Here is a 26,573-nt window from a genome sequence, read left to right on the forward strand (position 1 = left end):
CAGGATGCCATTGGCTCTCTTGGCCACCTGAGCACACTGCTGGCTCATCTTCAGCCTACTATCTATCAGTACCCCCAGGTCCCTTTCCTCCTGGCTGCTCTCCAGCCACTCAGTCCCCAGCCTATAGCGCTGCTTGGGGTTGGAGAAGTAGCAATGCTGCATGACAAGATCAGCATCCTCATGCTTGTTTAAATGACCTTTGTCAAGATTCCCACTTTGTGAGAAGTCATATGATGTGTTTCCCCACTAACATCTACATAGAGAACTCTCAACTCAGTTCACTGCTGCTACCTTACAAGAACATACTTTGGACAATCAGGTTTTCAAACTCTGCCAACACAGCCAAAGATTCAAACAGAGACTTGAACTCCAGAGATCTCACATCTCTGAACTACTAATTCCCTGAGCTATACAATATGTATGGAAAGTCATAGCTGTTTAAAAAAAATTAATTCTCATTTCCTCTCAATTAGGATTAATCTATTTGAGTAAGTTAATAAGGTTTTATAAAATGGGATGGTTTGTGTAACTTCCAACACAATTAAGTATTAATAAACTCCCATGGACCAAGATCAATGGAGTACAAAATGTCTTCCTGCATTTTATCTTACAACATGTCATTTTAACCAGATATACATTTCTCTATACTCTGCAAGAAGTTTTATTCAGCAGTAGAAGAGTGATGAAACCCCACAGAAAAATCTGAAGTATGCACATTTCATGCTCAATTTCACAGAATCACAGAACTGTCAGGGTTGGAAGGGACTTCAAGGATCATTCAGCTCCAACCTCCCTGCCACAGGCAGGGACACCCTCCACCAGATTAGGTTTCCTAGAGCCACATCCAGCCCAGCCTTAAAAACATCCAGAGATGGGGCTTCCACCACCTCCCTGGGCAGCCTGTTTCAGAGTCTCACTACCCTTATGGTGAAGAACTTCTTCCTAATGTCTAATCTAAATCTACTCTCCTCTAGCTTGGATCCATTACCCCTAGTCCTATCACCAGCTGACACCCTAAGAAGTCTCTCGCCAGCTTTCTTGTAGGCCCCCTTCAGATATAGGAAGGCCACAATAAGGTCTCCTTGGAGTCTTCTCTTCTTGAAACTGAACAACCCCAGCACTCTCAGCCTGTCTCTGTAGGAGAGGTGCTTCAGTCCTTTGATCATCCTCATGGCCCTTCTCTGGACATGTTCCAGCAAGCATGGATTCCACCATAGCCTACATAACCACCACATATGCAATACATCTGAAATACTTTATATAGTCCATCTAGGTAATGATAAACATAAAATTCTCCTCCTCTGGCCCTATTTGCAAAGCCAACATGCTATAAAACCAAAAGGTAATCACCTATCTTAAATGGCAACATTAAATTACTTCTATCCGGTTTCCTATATAGTTCTGACCTTTGTGGAAGAACATTTCTTAGTGTCTGGTTTTTGCTGGTCTCTTGGGTCTAGTATGAGTTTTCTCTTTCCCTAATTACAGAAGAATAATCATAAATCTGAACCTCTGTTTCTAGCACTAAAACATGAGACCAAAAGTGCATCCTCCTTGCAACAGTGGTGTTAGAAAAGCCAGTCAAACCAAACACCAGACAATCACTCTTGAATTTCTAGCAGTTTGATTTAAAAGATAGATTATGGAAGTCTGTAAAAAGTTTTACACATTGATAAGAAATATCTATCTCTATCTATCTATCTATCTATCTATCTATCTCTTTCTCTGTGTATGTATATATATATAAAAGGCACATAACTACAATGAAATAGTCACAGAACTCCTCAACCCAAATATTTCATTCCCTGACCAATTCTTTCACTGACACGTTTACAGAAAGGTTAATTTTCTTTACAGACTTCAGGGTGTTCATTAGAAGAAGCACAACAGCAAAACTTACATTGGCATTCTTTGCAGCACTTGCCATCCACATACGCCAGAGCAGAGTTAAGTGGGCAGCCAGAGAGGGGGCAAATCAAAGCCTCACACTGCACAGTGCCATTCTAGAAGAACAACAGGTTTTTAACTGGTAGTTATATTTAGCAAGAGCAGAGATGATCTCAAACACAGAAACTTAAAATTCTGGTTTAAAATGCAATGAGCAATCTAACAACACCCAAAAAGGCCTTTTAGCATGGTTGCTTTAACAACAGAACAGAAACTGTACCTTTGGAATGCCATGTGTACAATCTTTTAGACATGTATGACATGTTCTTTGAGATGGTAATGATCAATTTATTCTTTTTAAGAGGGAAATTTATTTGGAGGCAAAATATTCTGCCAATCAGCAGCAAGTTGACACATTAGTGTGAAATAACTTCACAGAATAATACTCTGCTTTTGGGGTTGGTTTTTTTTTGCATAAAAGGCAATGCATTTCTAAAAGGTAATAATATCATAGCTGCAACAAAAATCTGATAAAAATATGTAATGCATTTAACATTAAATTCAATAAATTTTAAATGGCTACTGGCTGGATTTGATACCATGAGCTAAGCTGTCTAAAACACTACAACACTAAAAGCAAACTGAATATCCCCCTAGAAAGATCAAAATCACACAAAGCTTAAAGAGAATCATTTAGCAGATTCTAGATGCCAAAAAATCAGTCTAAGGTGACAAACAACAGCAGCCTTTTGACCAGTTTCTAATGGCCTTTGGATTAGGCATTTAAATAGTTCAAATGGAATTAATGAGTTGTACGTGAATGGACAATAACAAAGTTGCCATGGTTTGGTACCTGAAAGGATACTTGTGATCACTTCTGGAGTTGCAATACCTTTGGGAATCTTCCATTCACCTAACTAATCTTTTTCATTTGCAATATAACAGAGCATGCATATGACCATGACATTCTACTCATTTAATCAAAGACAACCCAAGGGAATAAGACACAAGGAATCTGTTAGATCATTTGTGAAGAAGAAGCCTGTGTTTATACTGACAAAAAGCAGGACATTAATTATCCAGCAAAGCTGCAGCTCAGTGCATGTGGATAAGATGATAAGTATATTGCATACCAACTGCACATGATGATGTGAAACACAGGATAGCTACACACACTGGCACTGCTGAAACAACAGGAAAACTTATTTAGTAATACTATCCCTTAGACTTAGAACAAGTTTCCCAGCACTTCCATTGCTACCTAGCACAGACCTGGAATTTTTCTCATTATTTGCTTCAACCAAACTGGTAATTAGAGGAAACACCAGAGTTTCTGAGTCTCCACTCAAACCATACCATGCAAGTGCAGTTCTTACAGCCATCTGTCCAGGATTCAAACTCTCTGTAAGTCATGCCTTTCGTTGTGCAGGTCCTTTCACAGTAGCACTGATCCAACTTGTTCATCCTCTGCTCAGCTTGGGACAACTGTATTTACAATTCACCAAAAAAAAAAATAATTTTAAAGTGGTTTCCACAGTAGTATGAATATGATTTAAACTAAGCTCCTATCACCAAGCATCCAGATGAGAGAATACATACAGGAAAATGCAAAGATATTAAAACAATTATTGTCAAATATAATATTAAACCACCAGTCATTTGAAGATGGAAATTAAGAAGGATAAAATGCACTTCTTCTTCCTCTAACATCAAGGATGCCATGAAAATGAGTAAGTCATGATGGGCATGGCCTTTGATTTCTCAAGTGTGTGTGAACTGACCGAAAATCTTGCTCTACACAACCTATTTTGCATTAGATTATCCACCTAAATCTAAGTGGAGGCAAATTTGGAAGTAATGCTCAAAAGGAACATGTTAGCAAGTGTTTCTCAACATCAATCAAGGGATTTTTAACATAGCAACAAGTTCTTCACCATGAAAGCAGTGGAACACTGGAACAGGTTGCTGAGGGAGGTGGCTGAGGCTCTATCCCTGGAGATATTCAAGGCAAGGCTTGACAAGGCTCTAGGCAACCTGTACTAGTTGAGGATGTCCCCTCAGAGAGGGTTGGATCAGATGGCCTTTGGAGGTCCTTTAGAGCCCAAACCATTCTATGATTCTAGCATCTGTGCATCAAATCAGCCAAGTAACAGCATTCCTACAGATGTCTGAAGAGCTGACAGAATCAGAAGACTGTTCACCAGCACACATCAAAAATGCTTTTTTTGTAATATTGTAGAGGGGAAGGCATGCTGCTTTGGATTTTTTGAGTTTTAATTCCAAGTCTTGCATATATTTGATCTGAACATGCATTTGGCAGCTCAGGTCTAGATTAATTAACCTTGCCACACTATGTGCTACCAGCACAGTAACTTACTTCATTCTACTTCAACTTGTTAGCAGGGATGTGGTTTCTCTTTAGTATTAAAAGATATTATTCTATACGAAATATTAAAGCACAAGAAAGCTCTCTGAAGTAGGAATCTGTATGTATAGACACTAGAGACACACAAATAAAAGTATATAAACATAACCATGCAGGGATGTTCTATACACAGCCATATGCACATCCCCACATACACATGAATAATCTAAAAAGACAGCAGTTTAAGAGGGCCTTAAGAGGCCTCATTTCTCCTGTGCCATGGCTCCTAGTAAACATTACCTTAGCTGATGTTTTGGCTAAGATGTCTTGCAGTTCCATAATTTTCTGCACCAGTCCGTGGAAGTCATTACAAGTTGGGCATGCTAGAATAACAAAATACATATTATATATATGTATATAATGCATATACATACACTATCTATATGTATATGATAGATATACTAAGTTCAACACTTATAGCAATTAAGAAAACCCCAGCCAGCACGGGTTCATGAAGGGCAGATCATGCTTGACAAAAGCAGCCCACTTAGGGAGTGAGGGAAAGGCTGTGCATGTTGTGTATCTGGACAACAGCATCCTCCTGGAGAAAGTACCTACTTATGGCTTGGATGGGTGGATGCTTCGGTGGGTTGAGAACTGGATGGATGGCCAGGATGGTGGTGAATGGAGTTAAACCTGGTTGGTGGTCAGCCACAAGTGGTGTTTCCCAGGGTTCAGTACTGTACTGGGGACAGCTCTCTTTAATATCTTTATCAATGATCTGGATGAGGGAATTGAGTGCATCCTTAGTAAATTTTCAGATGACACCAAACCAGGTGAGAGTGATCTGCTTGAGGATAGGAAAGCTCTGCAGAAATACTATGAATGGGAATGAAATCCTAATCACACTGAAAACAGGGAGAGTGCTCAGCTGGCTTTAACACAGTTAGAATTCTATTAAGTCCATTTGTGGAGAAAAGAGAGTTTGGGGGAAATTAACAGAACCAGCTTGTAATTCCTACTCCTACATAACTGCCTAATGTGAAGCTTCACAATATTTCAGTGGTTCTGTAGAATCTCCAGGCTGTTGGTTTGGTACTTTGGGTACCCACAACCAGGCCTTTCTAATGTAAACAAACAGCAAAGGTTTGCTACACTCAGAAAGTATTTGCCATGGATTTAGCCTAGTATATATGAAGCAATGCACTTAAACTAGTGTGAACATCATTGATGTAGGGCATAGCCACTCAGCTTTCTGGAAATAGATCTTCTCCTGAAAGGTACAGAACCATATGGTGCATCCTCAGTAGATTTTCAGATGACACCAAACCAGGTGAGAGTGATCTGCTTGAGGGTAGGAAAGCTCTGCAAAAGGAACTGAACTGGCTGGATTTAAGGGCCAAGAGCAACTGTATGAGGTTTAACAAAGCCTGGGCTTGGGTGACAACAACACCACACAGCCCTACAGGCTTGGGGCAGAGTGGCTAGAAAGTTGTCTGGCAGAAAAGGACCTGGGGTGCCAGTTGACAGCCAGTTGAATATGAGTCAGCAGTGTGCTAAGGTGGCCAAGAAGGAAAATGACTTCCTGGCCTGTACCAGGAATAGAGCAGCCAGGAGGAGTATGGGAGAGATTGTGCCCCTGTACTCAGCACTGCTGAAGCCATGTCGCGAATACCAGGTTCAGTTTCAAGCATCCCACTACAAGAAAGACATTGAGTCGCTGGAGTGCATCCAGAGAAGGGCAAGGAAGAGGCTGACAGGTCTAGATAACAAGTCTTAGGAGGAGCAGCTGAAGGAACTGGAATTGTTTAGTCTGGAGGAGACTGAGAGGAGACCTCATTGTTCTCTACAGCTACCTGAAAGGAGGTTGGAGTGAGGTGGAGGTCAGCCTCTTCTCCTTTGTGTCAGGTGGTTGGATGACAGTAAATGGGCTGAAACTGTTGCAGGGAAGGTTTAGATTGGATATCAGGTAAAATTTTGTTAGAGAAAAAGTGGCCAGGCATTGGATTGGGCTGCCCAGGGAGGTGGAGAAGTTGCCATGCCTGGAGATGTTCAAGAAATATGTGGACATGGCACTTCAGGACATGGTTTAAAGTCCATGATGGTCTTTGAGTGATGACTGGACTTGATGGACTTAGAGGTCTTTTCCAATTGAAACAATTCTATGAGTCTGCGAAGCGTACTCATAACAGGACCAATCCTGTCAAAGCTTACAACAGTATGCTGAAACTCAAAGCTTTAACAAGCCTTGTTAGGACAGAAAACACAGGACATAAACCAGGTACAAAGCACACCTTTCATTTTATTATGGTATAAAAATTAACAGACTTACTGCGATTAAGATCCGGGCATTGAGAAATAAATCCTTGAGGCATGACAAGTAATTGCACATCTTGCATTATGCCCTAGATGTAAATTAGTAGGAAAAAAAAAAAACAAAACCAAAAGATACATCACTTTTATCTGTCAAAATTATGTTTTCCATTCACAATGTCAATCATTAAAGCCCACACAGAAAAACTGTTGGATAAAACCAATACTTGTGAAAACACAGCTTCTTGCCTGGACCCACTTCTTGGAGTGAGCGACAAGAAACAGAAAGTAAAATAGACAGATACACAAATACAAACAGATTGAATAATTTTTAAAGACATAAAATGAAATGTCAAGATGTAATTAAGTAGTAAGAGTGTTATTGTTTTGAATTCATTGTTATTTTCAGCTTGTCACTGCAGAAAATCTTGACACTGACCTTTAAAAGTAGCCTGAAAAACAGCTTCAGTTTCAGTTACTTTGAAAAGTGCTCTTAAATAAGTTCTAATTGTTTACTCAGCTGTAACTGTCATTTTGAAGTGAAGATGAAAGAAATTTGAGTCAGGAAAAATGCATTCATGCAGACCCTTTATGATTTCAGTGAAGATCTTTCCATATAGCATCCAGAATGCCAGGAAACTACGCACCTGTTACATAGCTGCAGAGTCCCATGTTGGCAAGAATTTATGGGAAGTTTAGCATGAAATTCAACCATACAATGTGGAAAAGGCCAGTTTCATCCATAAGAATGGATACTATGTTTGCAGGCAGAATTTACATGCATCCTTAGTCATTAAGGTATAATTCATAGACACTTTGCTGCTCTCTAAAAGTAAAGGCCAAATAGCATCTCAAAAGTGCCATCCTGTCATATTCACTCTAAATGCCCCTTTCATTCCCTCTGCACCTCCAAAACTCCTTATAAGGAGAAAAGGCAAAATTATATTATATCATGTATCAGTGTGTTTAAAATGCTTCATGACACTAAGAATGCAGTGGAAATTAAGTGTATCCAGCTCTGGAACCCCCAACATAGAAGAGACATGGATCTGCTGTAACAAATCCAGAGGAAGACCACAAAGATGATCAGAGGGCTGAAGCACCTCCCCTGTGAAGACAGGCTGACAGAATAGGGGCTGTTCAGTATCACAGTATCACAGTATCATCAGGGTTGGAAGAGACCTCACAGATCATCAAGTCCAACCCTTTACCACAGAGCTCAAGGCTAGACCATGGCACCAAGTGCCACATCCAATCCTGCCTTGAACTTCAGCCTGGAGAAGAGAAGGCTTCTAAGAACTTATAGCTGCATTTCTCTATCTGAAGGGACCTGCAGGAAGGCTAAGAAAGGACTGTTCTGAAGGGCTTGTTGCGATAGGACAAGGCACAATGGTTTTAAACTGGAGCGGGATAGATTTATGTTGGACATAGGAGGAAGTTTTTCACAATGAGAGTGGTAAAATACTGGAACAGGTTGTCCAGAGATGTGGTTCAGGCCCCATCCCTGAAGATATCCAAGATCAGACTTGATACGGACCTGGGCAGCCTGATCTAGTTGAAGGTGTCCCTGCTCACTGCAGGAGGTTTGGACAAAATGGCCTTTGAGAGTGCCTTCTAACCTGATGTAATCTGTGAATCTGTGAAAGTGAAACAGGTACTAATATATCCTGTACTGGCAACATTAGATCCAAAAATCAAATACAACCAGATACACCATTATTTTCAGAGTGACTCATGATTTTGAGTACCTTGACCCCTCTGGACAAGCCATTTAATCCACTCAAAGCAGCCTCATTTTTAGAAACAAGATACCTCTAAAAATCAGATCAGTAGAAATTTCTCACAGTGAGTATCTAAAAAATTACACTTTCCAAAGCACTAAGAAATGTTGAAAATCCTCATCACCTAAACTGATGAAAGTCTTGTTCAACAGTGTCACATTCTCAGAGTCAGTCTGAACACTGGTCCTACACTATGCTGGAGAAATCGGTTAGCATCCCATACTTTGGCTGTATTTATGTTCTTTTAACAGCTGTCCATTTCTGTATTTCAGTTAAGCTGCTTTATAGTTGTTAATTGAGGCAGAATTCCCTATGTATGTCAATAAGACAAGGAGCAATGGGTACAAACTGGAACACAGTAGGTTTCACCTCAACATGAGGAGAAACTTCTTTACAGTGAGAGTGACAGAGCACTGGAACAGGCTGCCCAGAGAGGTTGTGGAATCTCCTTCTCTGAAGACTTTCAAAACCTGCCTTGATGCAATCCTGTGTGGACTACCCTAGGTGATCCTGCTTTGGCAGGAGAGTTGGACTTGATTATCTCTGGATGTCCCTTCCAACCTGTAATGTTCTGTGATTCTGTGTATGTTGTTTATCTTTATTGAATAGCAAGAAATAAAAAGATATGGTCCTCTACCAGTGTATTTATTTTTCTACACATAATAAGCTTCTTCTTATTAGCAACTGAGTATGAGTTGGAATAAGACAACCAATTAAGAATACAACCAATTAAAAAGCTGAGAAGGCACATTAAAAAACAAACAGAACAAAAAAAAGGGGGGGGGGGGATATTTAGAAATTGTTCATTATAAGCACATAGAATAAATTAAGCTATTTTAAGAGATCAGTTTAAGCAATACATTCCTATGTTCTGTTTTTATTCTTTGACTCAACTATTTCAGTCAAAATAATTTTGCAGGGTTGTTTTGGGGTTTTTTTAGCAAACTTCATTTTAGTCTTTTGGAAGAAACTGAAAGAGATGTTGAATTGAAAAGTTACAAAAAGTCATTTTTTCCAAACCTGTGTGAACCACTTCTTGTGCAACAAGGATATAAATTAGCATTTACTTATAACAAAAAATATTTCAACACCTAAACAGTTGTTCTAGCACAAAAGAACAGAACTGGCCATGAAAACCATAGTCCAAGTGGTCTACAGTGAAAAAAACCCACAACATGTCAAGGCCATATTTTTTAAAGTGACTGGGTCTGTGGTCCACATAATCAATTCTGTTTTCCAGCTCAAGTTAAATGATACCTACTGGGAAGCAAATGGGCCTGCAGTGTGGAAGACATCCACAGGGATGTCTGTTTTTGTTAAAGCAGCTCCAGCGAAGACTGAGGTTAAACCACAGATAGTAGCTGCAACCAATGAGTGCTACCTGATGGACTCAGAGAAATCAAGATTTACACTCCACTTCAACATAGCATTCATTTCTTCAATCTTGCTACACACCAGGTGCTTTCTGCATACACACATTAATGTAAGAGTAAGCTAAAAGCACATACAATCTTTCTTCCTCTGGAGAGAAAAGAAAACATTCTCTTCACTGATGCTAAGTCATCTCTCATTTCTGAGCCACGCTGATACTGTGCTGAAATTTAAATCCTACAGAGACAATGAAACTAGAGTTCCTTAGACTGTAGTGTTCTGTGACACATAGAAAACACATCTAGGTATGAAACAGACAATCTGAGCACTTTTTTTTTGGCATACTTGGAATTCAACCATTTACCTTTCCCTGTCTTAAGCTGCTGTTGGCTGTGGTTTTTGGTGCCAGCAAGCCCTATGCAACTGACTGCAACTTTATTTAGTAAAGTCCACTTTGATAGAAAAACAGTTCACTGCATCACATGTGCTGAAATACAACACCCCACAGCCCTAAGAACTGTGCTACGATTACAGAAGTGGAGGATAGTTGAGACTGGGAAGCACCTCCTGAAATCATCTGTTCCAACCCCCCTGCTCAAGCAGGATCAGCCACAGATTTGAATGTCCCCCTAGCAATCTTAGTCTGATGAACCTTGTAGTAGGAACATTTTAGTAAGGTCCAGATGGACTTTGAAGTGTTTCAGCTTCTGCCCATTACTTCTTGGCCTGTCAGTAGGCACTACTAAGAAAAGTCTGGACCCCTAATTTTCATTCCCCCTACACAATTCAGGTATTACACCTGTTGATAAGATCCCTTCCTGACCCTTCTCTTCTCTGGGCTGCTGTCTCATATGAAAGATGCTCCTATTCTCGAATCATTTTTTATGTAAGCTCACTCTTTTCCTTTGAGGGAAAGCATACCTTAAAATAGCCATGTGCATTATTCCTCTGTCCCAGCCAAAAGGTTGTACCCAAAGGTAAGTCCATGAAGGGCTTCTCCACAACTCTTTCATAAATCCTGAAAACAAAGCAAAAAAGCAAGGAAGTCTCAAGTCGTTATCTTTGCATTTACTCAGAGCTGTAACGTTTCACAAGGGACAACTTTTAATAAAACAATACTCTTTACTTACTTATTGCAGTCCACATGTAAAATCAAGTGAGAAGCACTGATTGCTAAGGAAAGCCTGTGCCATTTATCATCTGCCAAAATGTATGGGAATACTTCCGTGTGGGAGCGATGACTGCCTGAACGATAATGCAACCTGATTTCATTTCGATGACCGCTGCTTTCCAGCTCCAGGTACCTGTACCATAAATGCATCACCATGTCATCAACCATTCTTATCAGCACAGCAACATTTTACATAGTATTACCATTATTGTCATGCATAAACTACTTAAAAGAGAGGAAAAGACAATCAAGGAGATAGAAAGACAAAAATAGACACTTTTCAAATTTCCACCGTATCACTCTTCCTAGGAACACATAATTCTAACTTTAGTATAAGTACACAAGATCCCAAACCAAGTATTTTTTCCCCTCCAGCAACACTATTTCTGTAACATGATCTGATTGTAAATATAATTACTATATTATGAATAATAGCCTCATATCTGGAAAGCATAGTAAGGGTACTCTGAAGGCACAACTGCACAAAGGACTCCAGGCTTTGCAATAGGGACATCATTAACCACTACCAATCAACCAGGGAAGTAAGCAAGAACCAAGACTGAATAACTGCTTTGTTTGCTTTCAGATGTAGTGTTAACATCTCCTTTAATTTTTTGTAACGAAATTTCTCCAAAGAAATGCACAAATTGCTAACTCCTCAGAGTTACATATAAATACTTGTTCTGTTAAATAAGTATGTGTATTTTGGGGGGGGGGGGGTGTATATGTATACATGTATGTCTATGTATATGCATGCACACACATATATAGTAAAAGGGAGAGAGTATTTCAGCTGTATCAGAGCACTATATTCCAGATTTGCAGATAGTAGAAACAAGCTTTACTTGTGAAACCCCAGTAGATCAATTTGAAAAGCACCTCATAACCAAACTTGCTACTTAGGCCCACTTATTGCATACCAGACCTCGTCTGGGAACAAGCTGACAAAGCATTTGTCTTTCAAGTTTCTCATTTTAAAATCCTCTCTCAAAGTGCTTTTAAAGCACAAAAGAGAAACAGAAACTGAGATTCACTAGCAATCATATGCAACCTACCACTAAAAAGCAAGGAAAATAAAGTATATGATGAGATGCATGGCAACTCACAATTAATTTTTTTGTCTCTTTTTGCTGCCACATCTGCAAGCAGCTGTGACAGTAGTTTGTAATCTGAGTGCACACGTATTTTAGGGTGATGTTCAATTTAACAGGTTATCTGTATTAAAGAACAGACAAAGTGATGGCTGCAGTTTTCAAAAGCGAGGTGAGGAGCAAATCAAAACTACATTTACAGCCATTATCCCTCAGAGAAGGTTGGGCTCACTGCACAACTCTCCTTTCTAGCACCTAGCAACAGCACAAAAACAGTTGTCCTCTTACAAAACTGGAAAAAGGCAATTTCTTCTCCCTTAACAATACTCATCAACAGTTCCTTTAATCTGAGATTATTTACTTTCTCATGGCTCAAAAATAATTTTTGTATTGGCAAGAAGTGTAAACTAATTGAAGGTCTGGCTGGAAAAACATCAGGCAATAGCAGCAAGACATCAGTCGACTTAATCTCCTTTGTAACTCAAGATCAAGAAGAAAAATGTCACTCTGAAACTCACAAGAGAAGGGGAACATTATGGAACTGGACTCTTCCAGCAATTTTTAAGTGTCTCCACCCAGGTGCAGATATAATGTGGGGGGGAAAAAAAAAAAAAGGCAAGAATAAATTGAAATATTATCTCCTGGTAGAAGCAACAGCTAACCTCTCCTCTCTTCAAGGTTAGTGGCAAGAACTGAGATCAGCACACAGATGCCAGCAGGAAGGGGAACAAGCTACACCACTAGACATACAATCAGCACAGAAAATATAAAATGAATGCTTATGCAAGGGAGATAGTGAATTCTCTGATACTAAAATGTGGATTTCTCAATAAATAAGTAGTGGCTGTAAAAATTCCAAGAGTTAAGAAGTGCTGAAAGAAGATGCTAACATTCGATAATGCTCAAGTAAGCAAGGAACTCTTTTTACTCAAAGCTATGCAAAAAATATGGATACTTGAGGGTTTAAAAGTGATTAATACACTGTTTTGAGAACCACAAGCAACATTTTCTGTTCTTCCACTTGGTAAAATAACAGAAACATCTACCTTGTGAGGGCTTCACGATTTTCAGAGAAAATATGCATCACAATGAAAAAGAAAATAATAGCCATAAGGAGCATAATTGTGGTTTGCTAATAATCTCTAGAGGCAGCAGGAAAACACAATTAGAAAGGCAAGAGGAATGACAGCCAGAAGAATATGCCTTCAGCTTGAGCTAACAGCTTGGGCTCTGCAGCGGGACCTTGACCGCCTGGACAGATGGGCAGAGTCCAATGGGATGGGGTTCAATAGCTCCAAGTGCAGGGTGCTGCACTTTGGCTACAACAACCCCATGCAGAGATACAGGCTGGGGTCGGAGTGGCTGGAGAGCAGCCAAACAGAGAGGGATCTGGGGGTGCTGATTGATACCCACCTGAACATGAGCCAGCAGTGTGCCCAGGTGGCCAAGAGAGCCAGTGGCATCCTGGCCTGCATCAGGAATGGTGTGGCCAGCAGGAGCAGGGAGGTCATTCTGCCCCTGTACTCTGCACTGGTTAGACCACACCTTCAGTACTGTGTTCAGTTCTGGGCCCCTCAGTTTAGAAGGGACATTGAGATGCTTGAGCGTGTCCAGAGAAGGGCGACGAGGCTGGTGAGAGGCCTTGAGCACAGCCCTACGAGGAGAGGCTGAGGGAGCTGGGATTGGTTAGCCTGGAGAAGAGGAGGCTCAGGGGTGACCTTATTGCTGTCTGCAACTACCTGAAGGGTGGTTGTGGCCAGGAGGAGGTTGCTCTCTTCTCTCAGGTGGCCAGCACCAGAACAAGAGGACACAGCCTCAGGCTGCACCAGGGGAGATTTAGGCTTGAGGTGAGGAGAAAGTTCTTCACTGAGAGAGTCATTGGACACTGGAATGGGCTGCCCGGGGAGGTGGTGGAGTCGCTGTCCCTGGAGCTGTTCAAGGCAAGATTGGACGTGGCACTTGGTGCCATGGTCTAGCCTTGAGCTCTGTGGTAAAGGGTTGGACTTGATGATCTGTGAGGTCTCTTCCAACCCTGATGATACTGTGATACTGTGATGACACTGGGAAGTGAATGTGAATCATTTGCCCTTGATTTTGCCGAAACATTGTGCTTTCTATCCCACTTCTCTACGTTTGTTTAACTGCTGGGACTTAAAGGACTCTGACTCAGTCTTGCGAATTTCAGAAGACAGGGCAAGCCCCAGCACTCACAAACAGATACAGGTGGAAATGCAAAGTCTGACCCCAGTAAGGCTTCTTGCACTACGGTGCTGTAATACTTGAGTACATGTTCTCCACCATTTGGAAGAGTCTTTGAGAAACTCAACTAAACATTAACAAGTACAGTTGCGCTTTAAAAGCTCATTTAGAGTGACCAATAAAATACTCTACACTTCTCTGTGCACTCAGGATTACTAATCTTTTGAGAGAGAAAAGAAGGTGATCTTGGTTCCTAAAGGACTTACTCCCAAAAGAAACAGTAACTGAATCATACTGCAGTTCTCTGAACAAGAATGTCATTACTAGAAAGTTTGAGAGGAATCTCATCAGCTGAATCACTGCTTTCTTATCTACTCCAGCCCAGCCCACCTACAGCACGCAGAGCAACAGTCAAGTAAGTCCCACTGCTAACATCACTGCTGCTTCTCCTCTCAGCAGCTCCAAGGCCCTCTTCTATGCTACAAAAGGCAAGGAGCTCTTGAAGTGAAAAACAAACCACAATTAGAAACAGTACAAGAGCAGAATCTGCTTCCCTCTTTCCTAACACACACGATCTCTGTGGTTGTTTAATCAACCTGATTTTAACCCACAAAACCCACACATGCTTCAGGTCAAACAGATTTGACTTCACAGGGAGATGATACATGCTTAAATTTGCTTACATTTATACATAAAGAAATGCCAGCCTGAATAAAAAGGTTGTTACATTTCCACAGATCACTCTGTGCAGGCACAATCATTGCAAAGGCAACAGCCAAGGCCACTGCTAAGGTCAGTCGTTCTGCTTGGAATTGAGCCAGACAATGTCCCTTACGTACAAAGGCTGAGCCTATCTTCACTAGTGGAAATTTGTCTCTAATACCCTAAAGGAAACAATGATATTTTCTCTGCTGCTTAGCTCTGATCTACTGAAACAGCTGGGTGAGAGTTGAATCAGCAGATCTGCTCAGCTTCAGAGCTGCTCCTGACCATCCTGGCAAAGGGCAGGTGGTCTGCTTCAGCCTGTACACGACCTACTCCTACGGTTGCAACAGAGCAGCTCCAGGGGAGACTGTGAAAGTACAAGTCAGGACGTGCAGCAAAAAGGTACAATGTCAGAGGTGGTCCTGGTGTACACAGTAGCAGTCGTTGAGAAAATGGTGGTATGGCCCTTCCTGCTAACAGGCAGAGCTGCTAACAAGCCTTTGATGACTTGCTCACTCATTCAGCATCCCTCTTCATGCAGCAAAGGCACATGGCAGCTGCCCACTCTTACTCCAGGCAACTAATAATTTCTACTTCAATCTACAGCATGTAGACAAATATTTTAGAAGCTAAAGGCAAGATATCATGGAGCATTTTAGCTTTTGCTATTCACATTTATAGATAGAGTGTTAAAATATTCCCTTCATGGCTCTTTGATCTAGACTAAGAAGGGAAGGAAAACTCATAATGTTAAAGCAGAATATGTCCTAAAAAAATTATTCCTCATCTCCATTACTTATAAATATCTTCGTCTGGAGATTTTTGATTGATCTAGACCAAGAAGGGAAGGAAAACCCATAATGTTAAAGCAAAATAGGTACTTCTAAAAAAAAAGATTCCTCATCTCCATTACTTATAAATATCTTCATCTGGAGATTTTTGATAGAAGAAATGTGGCTTTTTTTTACTAGATATAATTACATAAAACATTAGAACTAGAGAGATCCTACTCAGTAGATCCTATCCATCGCAAACTAGAGCTACAATGGCAGTAAGCAGTTCTGCTAAGTGTAGGGTATGAAGATGTAAAAGCAATTCTTGCCAGACAGCCACCACATCCAGCAATGTCTTATTTGCCATTTTCCATGGTATGATAACTGGGGGGATGGAAGCATGAACCTTATTTTTCTATTTGAAAGTAACACTTAAAAGTGTTCTGAAACATTAACTAAGAGTTTTTACTGCTTGGTGCATCCCCTAGAACATTAAAATTCTCCCCCAGATGGATTCTAAATGCCAAGCAACATCTGCTTTATAGCTGTAAAAACCTAGTTCCCATCACTCACAGAACTGTTTGGCCTTATTGGCTTTGCTCTGACTGCCTAGAGCTCTGCCTAGATGACTGGCAGTTTAGGAGTGTTAAATAAAGAACTAGTCTTCATTTCTCTAGATAAGTTAGTGCAAGTGCACAGTGGACAGGAAAGCAACCAGCTCGGTTTCTAGACAAATGCAGCTTAACTGCCAGACAAGAATGTTCTGACATAGGATATTTTTTTGCTGAAGAATGCTGAACCAGTCATTAAAACCAAAACTTTTGACAGAAACATTCTCACACCAAGGCTTGTGTGGCCCAGGATGAAATACTCATTGAAGTGAAAATGTGAGCAAATCAAAGACTCTCTAAAAGACTTTCTCAAATAACCTTTAATGCTGCAGCCAATTACATTTTTTAAATCAGAGATCTTGTGAAATACAGTAAGGACAACTGCTGACTCCTTCCTCTGGGGAGGAGTAACACCAGGTTAGAGGTTGTCCTGCTGGAAAGCAGCCCCATGGAGTATGATCTTGGAGTCCTAGTGGACAGCAAGTTATCCTTGGGACAATAGCCTTTGTGGCCAAAATGGACACATCCTGGGGTTCAAGAGCGCCGTGTTCAGCAGATCTAGGGAGGTTCTCCTCTTGCTCTGCTCTGTATGCCCTGGTGAGACCACACCTGAAATACTGTGTCCAGTTTTGGGCTCCCCAGTTCAAGAGAGACAGGAATCTGCTGGAGAGAGTCAAACAAAGAGCTACAAGAATGACTGTGAGACTCAAACATCTCTCCTACAAGGAAAGACTGAAAGAAGTGGAGTTATTAAACTTAAAGGAGCGTCTTATTAATGTCTATAAATTTCTGAGTTGTGCATGTCAGAATGAAGGTGATAGTCTTTTTTCAGTGGTGTGCAGTGATAGGTCAAGGAAGAACAGATACAAGCTGCTACACAGGAGGTTCCACCTCAAAATGAGGAGACCACCTGTACAGTGACCGTGACAGAGCACTGGAACAGCCTGCCCAGGGAGGCTGCGGAGTCTCCTTCTCTGAAGACTTTCAAAACCCATCTGGATTAATGAAAACAATGGTGATGTCTACTTCACTCATAGGCTTACTGAGATGCATAAGAACAAGGCAAACATGGATAACAGAGTTGCTCTCTGTCTCTCTGGAGCTGAACCTCTCCCTCCAACCTAACCTGCTGTCTGTGTGACTAATCCATCTGCTTCCTAACTCCCATGGCTGACACTCCAAGCTACCTTGAGCATAAGGCAAAGTCTTGGGTAAGGTAGAGGGGTGGGAGGAAGGTGGAAGGGTGGCTGGGAGCTCCTCCTGGGGACTCAGGTTTCTGGGAGGGCTGTTGTGTTTCTGTATTACCTTTTTAACTTGTATAATTCTGTCTATAACTGTGTATGCTGTAAATATCTGCTTGTATATTGTGCTAAGCTGTAAATATAAGCTTCATTCAATTTCCAGAGCTCGCTGAGTCTAGTCTGGGTGATTTCCAAAGTGTGGGAGGGCAGGGAACACCCAAACCACCACAAGTGGCTATGGTATTCCACACCACCTGTCAGGAACAGTCCCAGGCTAATGTTACCCCACAAATTATGCCCTTACATCATCTGCAAGGATACTAATGGCAGGAGACAGAAGCACACCAAAGAAGATGCTAACAGACATGTGGAATGGACAATAGTGGGCCAGTGCTCTAGGCTGGGTGCTGTTCAATTTACTAGAATACTCTCAGCCAGCCACTATCCATACAGCATTTTACTGCATAAAATAAGGGAGGGGAGGGGGAAAAAAACAACCGACCAAACAAACAAAAAAAAACCCTCCTCAGAACACTTGTCTCAAATGGAAAAGAACAAAGTTCAAGTTCCTGCTCCAAATCAGACACAACAAAGACTAATGGTGGGAGGAAAACGCCTCTGAATTACCCCAACCAGCAAGCTACTCATCATTCTGTCTTTTACAACTCTTCTGGTGTTTATTTTCCTCTACTACAAAAAAGGTCAACCATTTCAGCTTTGTTCTAGCACAATGACTGCTCATTGCACTAGATAGTTATGGAGGGCAGCTGTAGAGGAGGAAGCTGCTCTGCTGATGTGTACAGGAGACAGAGTCCCATGCTGCAACATACAGCAAGGAACACTCTACATTGGGATGTTCATGGGAGAGACCAGCCAGGTGACAGATGACTGGAAAGGCAGAGAGACTTCATGTCTGTGCCTAACTAAAACTAATAAAGCATGTGGGAAAAAATATGCCAGTAAGATCTTGCTTCTATCAGCAACTTGCAGCCCCTCATCTAGCTTTAGTGGGGGTGCTGTGAACTGGAAGACTGTTGGCTTTGGAGGGAAGAACTGGCATAAACCATCCCTCTCGCTTCCTTTCTTGACAAAATTTCTCCACAGAGAGCAATATGACTGTAAATACAATAATCAGCTTTCATACATATATATGAGAAAACCAGTTCCAACCAAACTACTCCTGCTTCCTACTATGACAGGATACTGATTTCTTTGTTATTTGCTAAATGGAAACCCTTTCAAACACCAGAAAAACAACAGTATTTGTCAAAACTCACTTTCTAATTATATTCTGTAGTGGTTTTCTGTGTCATAGGCAGGGATGAATTGTTTGTCTCTTATTCAAGTCAGTCTGTTACTAGTCTCAATACAAACTACAGGATCCAGGCCCATTTGAGCACTTTGTAACATATTTCTTGACCGATTCACCCTGCATTAGCTAGCACTGGAACGGTTTACTTCAGCATCCAGAACGAGAGGACACAGCCTCAGGCTACGCCAGGGGAAATTTAGGCTTGAGGTGAGGAGAAAGTTCTTCACTGAGAGAGTCATTGGACACTGGAATGGGCTGCCCGGGGAGGTGGTGGAGTCGCCGTCCCTGGAGCTGTTCAAGGCAAGATTGGACGTGGCACTTGGTGCCATGGTCTAGCCTTGAGCTCTGTGGTAAAGGGTTGGACTTGATGATCTATGAGGTCTCTTCCAACCTTGGTGATACTGTGATGCTGTGATTTAATAAAAGTTACAGGAAAGTGGTTTTAAGGTGTGTGCATTACAAGAACTTGCATCCTAGTGGTACATTTTCTTTCTTTCTTTTTGGTTGCAAAGTATAAACTAAAGCCCAAGCAATAGTGACAAGGCATCCAATTTAATAACATCTTCTATAACCTAAACTTCAAAAAACAGGTCACTCCCAACGTTATGAAAACATTAAACAGAGTATAACACAAAACCACTGCTTTACAAATACTCCCATCCAACCACACACTCAGGGATAGAGGTTAACTTCCCAAACCAACAGAAACAAGATAGAGGAAAGAACCCAGCCAAGCTGTCCATGTCCACAGAGAGAATCCTTTGTCCCACAAAATCTTCTCACACATTAGAGAAGCAATGAATGAATAAAAGAAAATATGTTTGTTTGTTTGCTTGGGGATTTTTTTTTATTGGTTGGGTTGGGTTTGGGTATCTGTTGAAGGTTTTTTGTTATTTTTTGTTTGGGCTTTGTTTTGGTGGGTTTGTTACACCTTTTATGAAACATGAAAAATGCATCAAAATAAGACTGGCAGCAGAGGAGTCTTAAATAGCTACAAGAACTCAATTCAAGAGCAATTGATTATTCATAACTGTCAGGCCAGCAAAAAAAGAACAACTAAGATTTACTATCAAAAAAGGCCCAAAACACAGAACACTACAACCTTCCACTCTTCCAGGAAAGAACAGCACAGAGTGGTTTAAAAAACAGAAACAAGCTACTTCTTTCGTGGGAGAATTCTCCCGCAGCAGGACATGAGCTGTAAACATGAGAACTTGTGATGGGAGAATGTCCTTGAGCTAGGCTGGGGACAAGTGAGCAACCCACGCACACCTGCAGGGAGCTGGACCTGCCAGCCCCTGGAGCGGACACAGCTGCAGAGGGCTGAGCCTGCCAGCCCCCTGGGGTGGGAACCACAGGTTGTTTTTGGCACAGGGCAACCTATCTGCACCTTGCACATGGCTCTGGGCCAATCTGTACTGTCCACTTGTGCCAGCCCCAGGCTGACTGGATACACCTCCTCTGAGCGCTATATAAGAGGCTTCACGACCCTAATAAAGCTGTACTGATGCATGGAAGCTGCTGAGTCGAGTCGTCAGTGCCCCGATCTCACCTCTCGCCAGCCTCCGGACCCCGACATTCTTTTGCCACAAGGAACAGCCACGTACAACTTTAACATTTGAGAATGAATTCTGACTATTTTTGTCCAACATATTCTCTGCAAGTTATTGGTGGGGAGGAGGAGGGCACCTCTCAAACAAAACCAATGGAACTCTGTAAAATACTGGCTTAAGAGGCAAGCAGTGAAAGTTTTTCTCAATGTGACGTGTTTGGAGCAGGTTTTTTGCGGTGTCAGAGAGAAGACTTCACACTGCAGTCCAGAAATACAGAAGCTCATGCCTCAAAAGCAGTGAACATAATGTTCCATTTCTATTTTAATTCGATGGCCAAATCAAAGAACAGAGCTCATGAATCAGGAGTTCACCTCTGGCGACTTATCTCCTTGCATGCCTAAATCGGTAAGAGAAATAGTCACAGATTATTTCCTCCTGGAGGTCTGAAACTGCTGCACAGTAGAGCCCATCTGACAGCAGCCACAAGACACCCATGTCTACGAAAACAAATGCCAACTAAGGCAGAAACTGAATAAATTTGCAGAGACATGCAATTAAGTGTAGGGAATACTCATCCATAATTTTTTATTGATTTTTTTCGGTGCTCTGTTTCCAGGTATAAAAGGCATTAACTGAAGGAAAGAATGGTTAAACTACAATCCAGTGAGTTCATCCTTTAAGGGCCCTAATATGTGTTTCTCAAGAGATATGAATATAACATTAGTTGCATAAAGCCATCTAACCATGAAGGGAGGAAAAAAGCTTTATTACATCTCCCCACTGTTGCAAATTAAACAGAAATATATGATGGAGTAGTGAGATCTGACATATATTACAACCCTGTTGCATATTAAAATCATCTCTCTGCTGATTTCTCCATTAAGAAGGTGAGACAAATTCAGAAGTGAAATGAGGAGGATAATATAAGCTTAAACCGAAGGCTGAGAGCAAGCACACAGCACTCCCTGTTTAACAGTGCTTCTACCTGGAACTCAAGGCATCAGTTCACTAGTATAATTCACAATATTTACCTTGTTATTGTACAGTACAATGTATTTTAGGCAGGGTACTATGTGGTCAAAGTGATGTTCTCAAGAAAATGTTTGTTACTTGCATCTTTAAGACATATACTATATGTAAGTCTTCCCAGAAAGATGCATTCAGCAGCTTGAAACTCATCTGAGTGATTATTGATGTGCAATTTGGATCCTCTGGCACCGTAGCTGTTTTCTTGAAAGTATTACCTCTGTGCTATCCAAAACTATCACTGCCTGAACTCCTAATCGGGGGGGGAGGGGAGGTGTCAAAAAAATCAGTGGCAGAATGAACAAATTATAAAGGGATAGTTACAGGTATGTGGTGGTTTGGGTGTTACCTGCCACCCCCACTTTCGGAAATCACCCAGACTAGCCTCGGCTCTGGAAATTGAATGAAGCTTATTATTTACAGCTTAGCACAATATACTGGCAGATATTTACAGTAGGTACAGTTATAGACTGTAATATACAAGGTAAAATGTAATACAGAAATACACAAGGTAAAAGGTAATACAGAAACACAGCAGCCCTCCCAGAAACCTGAGTCCCCAGGAGGGGCTCCCAACTGCCCTTCCACCTTCCTCCCACCCCTCTGCCTTACCCCAGCCATTGTCTTGTGCCCAAGGAACAATGGAGGGCTGGCCAGGGAGATTAGGAAGCAGGTGGATTCATCAGAGAGAGAGAGGGTGAGGTTAGAGAGAAAATGCCCAGAGCTCAGCCAGTGCTCGAACTCTCTTATCTATGTTTTCACTCTTGTTCTTATACACATTCAGCAAGCCTATGAGTGAAGTAGACATCACCATTGTTTCTCTTTGACAGCCTGTGATCTAATCCTTCTTACCAAAACATTCTAGCTAGCTTCAAACTAGCACAAGGTATTATTCTAGATTCTTTTATTTCAGTATCAGGTTTTTAAAATGTTAGTATTTTAAACACTAAATGAAAGCATAAAAAATGGAAGATAGTTCTGATATTCAACCAGGAAAGAAAAATAAAAGCATTTAATAGAGTAGGAAAAAAATCATTAGTTATGAACCCTAGAACCATTAGTTATGAAACCTTTGCAAAATAAAACATATGAGAAGCTACTTGTGTGGTACCTGGTTATATCCTTCAGTTGCTGGCACCTCCAGCATTCCTCACAACACCTTTCTACTCCTCACTGCAGAAAAGAGCTAGTACCAACTTCTGTAAATTAAGAACACAGCCAAGTGTGATTGCATTCCACAAAGCAGCAGCACAACTTTTTTGCCATGAGAGGAACTACAGAAGGCTAAAGCTGATGCAAAGGAATGGAGTCAGGTCTGGCATTGCTACTTCTCCTACTATACAATGATTTTTGTGACAGAGCTCACAAGTTAAGAACTTTTTTGCCATGAGAGGAACTACAGAAGGCTAAAGCTGATGCAAAGGAATGGAGTCAGGTCTGGCATTGCTACTTCTCCTACTATACAATGATTTTTGTGACAGAGCTCACAAGTTAAGAACTAAAGGACTATTAGAAACAGGAAAGGCCAGAGAGGTGGAAATCCAAAATTCAAGAAGTATTTGTTTAATGTAACCCACACAAATGCTTCCTTTTAACTTTTGCATTCTCTTGTCTTTATTGTCATTCCTCATAAATTAAGATGAAAACCACAGGAGACTTTAGACACCCTAGCCTAATACCAGTATTACCCACACCTAAGCCAGCTCTCACTGCTATGACACACAGGCATTTTTCTGTACATCTTAGCACAAAAGAGACCAGAATGTGTTCACAGCATCACAGGATCACAGGTTGTTAGGGGTTGAAAGGAACCCAAGGAGGTCATCGAGTCCACCCCCCTGCCAGAGCAGGACAATACTATCTAACACAGATCACAGAGGAACACATCCAGACAAGTCTTGAAAGTCTCCACAACCTCCCTGGGGAGCCTGTTCCAGTGCTCTGTGACCCTTACAGTAAAGAAGTTCCCCCTTGTGTTGAGGCAGAACCTCTTTTGCTGCAATTTACCCCCATTGCTCCTTGTCCTATCACAGGGAGCAAGTGAGCAGAACCTGTCCCCCCGATCCTGGGCAGCCCTCAGATATTTATAAACAATTATCAAATCCCCTCTAAGTCTTCTCTTCTCCAGACTAAACAGCCCCAGGTCCCTCAGCCTCTCCTCATGAGCCATGCTCTCCTGTCCCCTCGTCATCCTTGTAGCCCTCCACTGGACCCTCTCCAGCAGATCCCTGTCCCTCTTAAACTGGGGAGCCCAAAGCTGAACACAGTACTCAAAATGAGGTCTCACCAGGGCAGAGTAGGGGGGAAGGAAAATATAAGAGTACACCTAATTTAATAGCCTCAAGTTCTTTCTGGTCCTACTTTTGTTGAGAATGACTTTACACTGAATGAAGACAAAGGTTTTTCCCTGACTGTAAATGGATTGTCCTAACATCTTTAAAACAAAATCTTCAAGTTTCTTTAAACAAATTACATAATATTTTTCCAAAGCAAGCAATGTAATATTCACAATTAGATTATCCTTGATTCTATTTGCCTAAATAAGCCAGAAGGATATTTTCTTCCTCTTTGCTTATCCAAAGGCTTACAAGGAGACCCAAACACAAATCTTACAATCTCATTGTACAATAGACATCAAGAGAACACAGTAAGTTAAAGAGGTCATGCCAGCTTAAAATGGTGGCAGGAGGTTTTTTTTCAGTAAGGCATGAACTGGACATTACTTTCATACCTTTGATATTAAAACATTAGAATAAGAATATTAAAAGCTCAGTCAGTTAAGAGAAAAAGGGCCTCAAAAATGCTCAGCAGTGCCATCAAGTTGCACATCCACAGTTGAAATGCCAACACAGACAATGCAGAATACCTGGTTTCAGCTAGGAACCTTGACCAAATGCTTTCCATTGTTCAGATTCTGACATGCAGATAAACAGAAGATGGTGAATGAATATGTAGTTACAAAACCTGCAAATACTTGCAAGAAATTTCTCTCACACCTTCAAAGTATTAATTGCTATCAATATATTGTTAAAAATCCAATCACTCCTCCTTAAAATATACTATAATAAAATAGTCAGCTTTTCAGAGGCCTTTTTGTTGCTCTTGTACAACCATATTTAATGGGCACAGGCAGATGACATGGATGAATCAGATCCAAATGGGACAAGCAGTACTACATTCATACAGCCAAACATCCTGGACAGCAGGCACCACTCTAGCCTTCCCTTTTCCTTACTGTGGCTGGATAGAATCAATTTAAGGCATTCAGCCACTTGCAGTTAACATTTGCAAAGTTTGGCCCAATTATGCACCACGCATATTTTTTTGATCTTCTATGGCATATCACTTTCTTCATGCGATTCCTGAAGACAGGAAGTACTTTCCAACAAACATTGCCTGTTTGCAGAAACACTGTGGTTATTCTCTTCAGAGAATCATGGAATTAGCTGGGTTGGAAAAGACCTTCAAGATCATCAAGTCCAACCGATCACCCAACACCATCTAATCAAATAAATCATAGCGTTAAGTGCCACATCTAGTCTCCTTTTAAACACCTTCAGGGATGATGACTCCACCAGCTCCCTGGGCAGCCCATTCCAATGGCCAGTTGCTCTTCCTGCAGAGAACTTTTTTCCTAGCATCCAGCCTGAACTTCTCCTGGTGCAGTTTGAGACTCTGTCCCCTCATTCTGTCACTGCGTGCTTGGGAGAAGAGACCAACCCCCACCTGGCTACAACCTCCTTTCAGGCAGTTGTAGACAGCAATAAGGTCTCCCCTGAGCCTCCTCTTCTCCAGGCTATACAAACCCAGCTCCCCAGCCACTCCTCAAAGAGCTTGTGCTCCAGAATCTGAGTTTCACATTGGTGATCTCTTTGCCTGCCTCAGCAGGTATTTTGGTACATGAAGGTTTCAACTCTATTTATGAAAATTTAAATACAGTTGTGTTAGCCCTAGCAGTAGCCTAACAAATCCATGTTCTTCCTACAAACACAGAAACACTCTGGCTCTGCAAACCTACTCTCTTATTTCAGACAGAAGAAACTTTTCCATTTGGGATGATTTCCACTTCTGGTGGTATAGTTTTGAGTTCAAAACTCAACTACAGCTTCCCAGTTCTGTCCTTTGCAATTGCTCACTTCTGCTGATGAATAGTATACATTAGTTAACAGAGAAGCCCCTTAGCTCTTCTATGATATAGCACCTGTAAACATCATCCAAGAGGCACTCAACCACCCCCTTGCAACATGTAAAGATGCTTTTATAAACTTGACATAATGAACCTTGGGAGTATTTTCACTTTTTTTCTTCCTCTAATTTGTTTGGTGGTTTGTTTGCTTGGTTTGGTTTGGTTTGTTTTAAATAGGTGAATTGCAGAAGATGAGACCTCTGGGAAATGAAAGTAGAATTGGAGCACCTTCCAGCACAAAAGTATTGTCACCATGTCTGCTAAGGAAAACTTGTACACTCATGTGAAAGAAAAGGATATTTCACTTTGCTTGCACATCTGGTTTTACTTTGTCTATTTATTTATTTGTTTGTTTTTAGCAAGACCAAGAAAGAATTGAGGGATTATACACAGGAAAAGAAAAAGGACTTTGAACCTAAAGCAGAGATTATCTGCTCGTGCTAATGACTGCTAAGGAAGTGCATGTTTTAAAACTCCTTTCTGTTGTGTCACAGAATGATAGAGCAGCTAGCTTTAACAGCAGATATTCAGATACTGCTAAAGAATATGTTACTCCTCTAGCAGTCACCTTCCTATCTAATGGACAATCCCTGAATGTTCTGTATCTTTCACTGAAGATTTCCAAGGCTGACAACATTTTGAGTAAAGCACTCTGCTCTTCATGGGAGGTGTAAACCCATAGCTGGAGGATTTTTTTTGCCCTTTTGTTTTTTAAACTGCTTGCAGCTTTGAAAACCAACTGGTGAAGAGGTGAGCATGCAGGACCAGGCTTTGTGAATCACTAGCTACACTAATGTGACAGTTTTACAGCAGCTGAGCATCTAGTCCTCACAGTTATGAATGACAACAGAGAAGTGGCTTTTCATACCCCTGGTGGCAAGAGACTAGATATAAAGAGTCACAGCTGTTCCACTTTCCCGTGGCTGATTCTGGCTTGTGAATTTTTATGACTCTGTACAATATGCCTACCCAAACGCCATAAATATTT

At 41.2% G+C, this 26,573-nt stretch overlaps 1 protein-coding gene across 1 annotated transcript in view; it reads right to left on the reverse strand.

Moving 5' to 3' along the window:
* NELL2 (neural EGFL like 2) overlaps nucleotides 1-26,573 on the reverse strand; it is a 189,238-nt gene that overhangs the window by 135,266 nt on the left and 27,399 nt on the right. Inside the window, exons 4-9 of the mRNA XM_064142220.1 lie at nucleotides 10,848-11,021; nucleotides 10,639-10,735; nucleotides 6,585-6,657; nucleotides 4,553-4,635; nucleotides 3,244-3,372; nucleotides 1,901-2,003 (exon numbers count right to left, since the gene is read on the reverse strand). Coding sequence (XP_063998290.1) covers nucleotides 1,901-2,003; nucleotides 3,244-3,372; nucleotides 4,553-4,635; nucleotides 6,585-6,657; nucleotides 10,639-10,735; nucleotides 10,848-11,021 — 659 coding nt within the window. The remainder of the gene's footprint in view (nucleotides 1-1,900; nucleotides 2,004-3,243; nucleotides 3,373-4,552; nucleotides 4,636-6,584; nucleotides 6,658-10,638; nucleotides 10,736-10,847; nucleotides 11,022-26,573) is intronic.

Source organism: Pogoniulus pusillus, chromosome 4 (assembly GCF_015220805.1).
Source record: "Pogoniulus pusillus isolate bPogPus1 chromosome 4, bPogPus1.pri, whole genome shotgun sequence".
Classification (NCBI taxonomy): Eukaryota; Metazoa; Chordata; class Aves; order Piciformes; family Lybiidae; genus Pogoniulus; species Pogoniulus pusillus.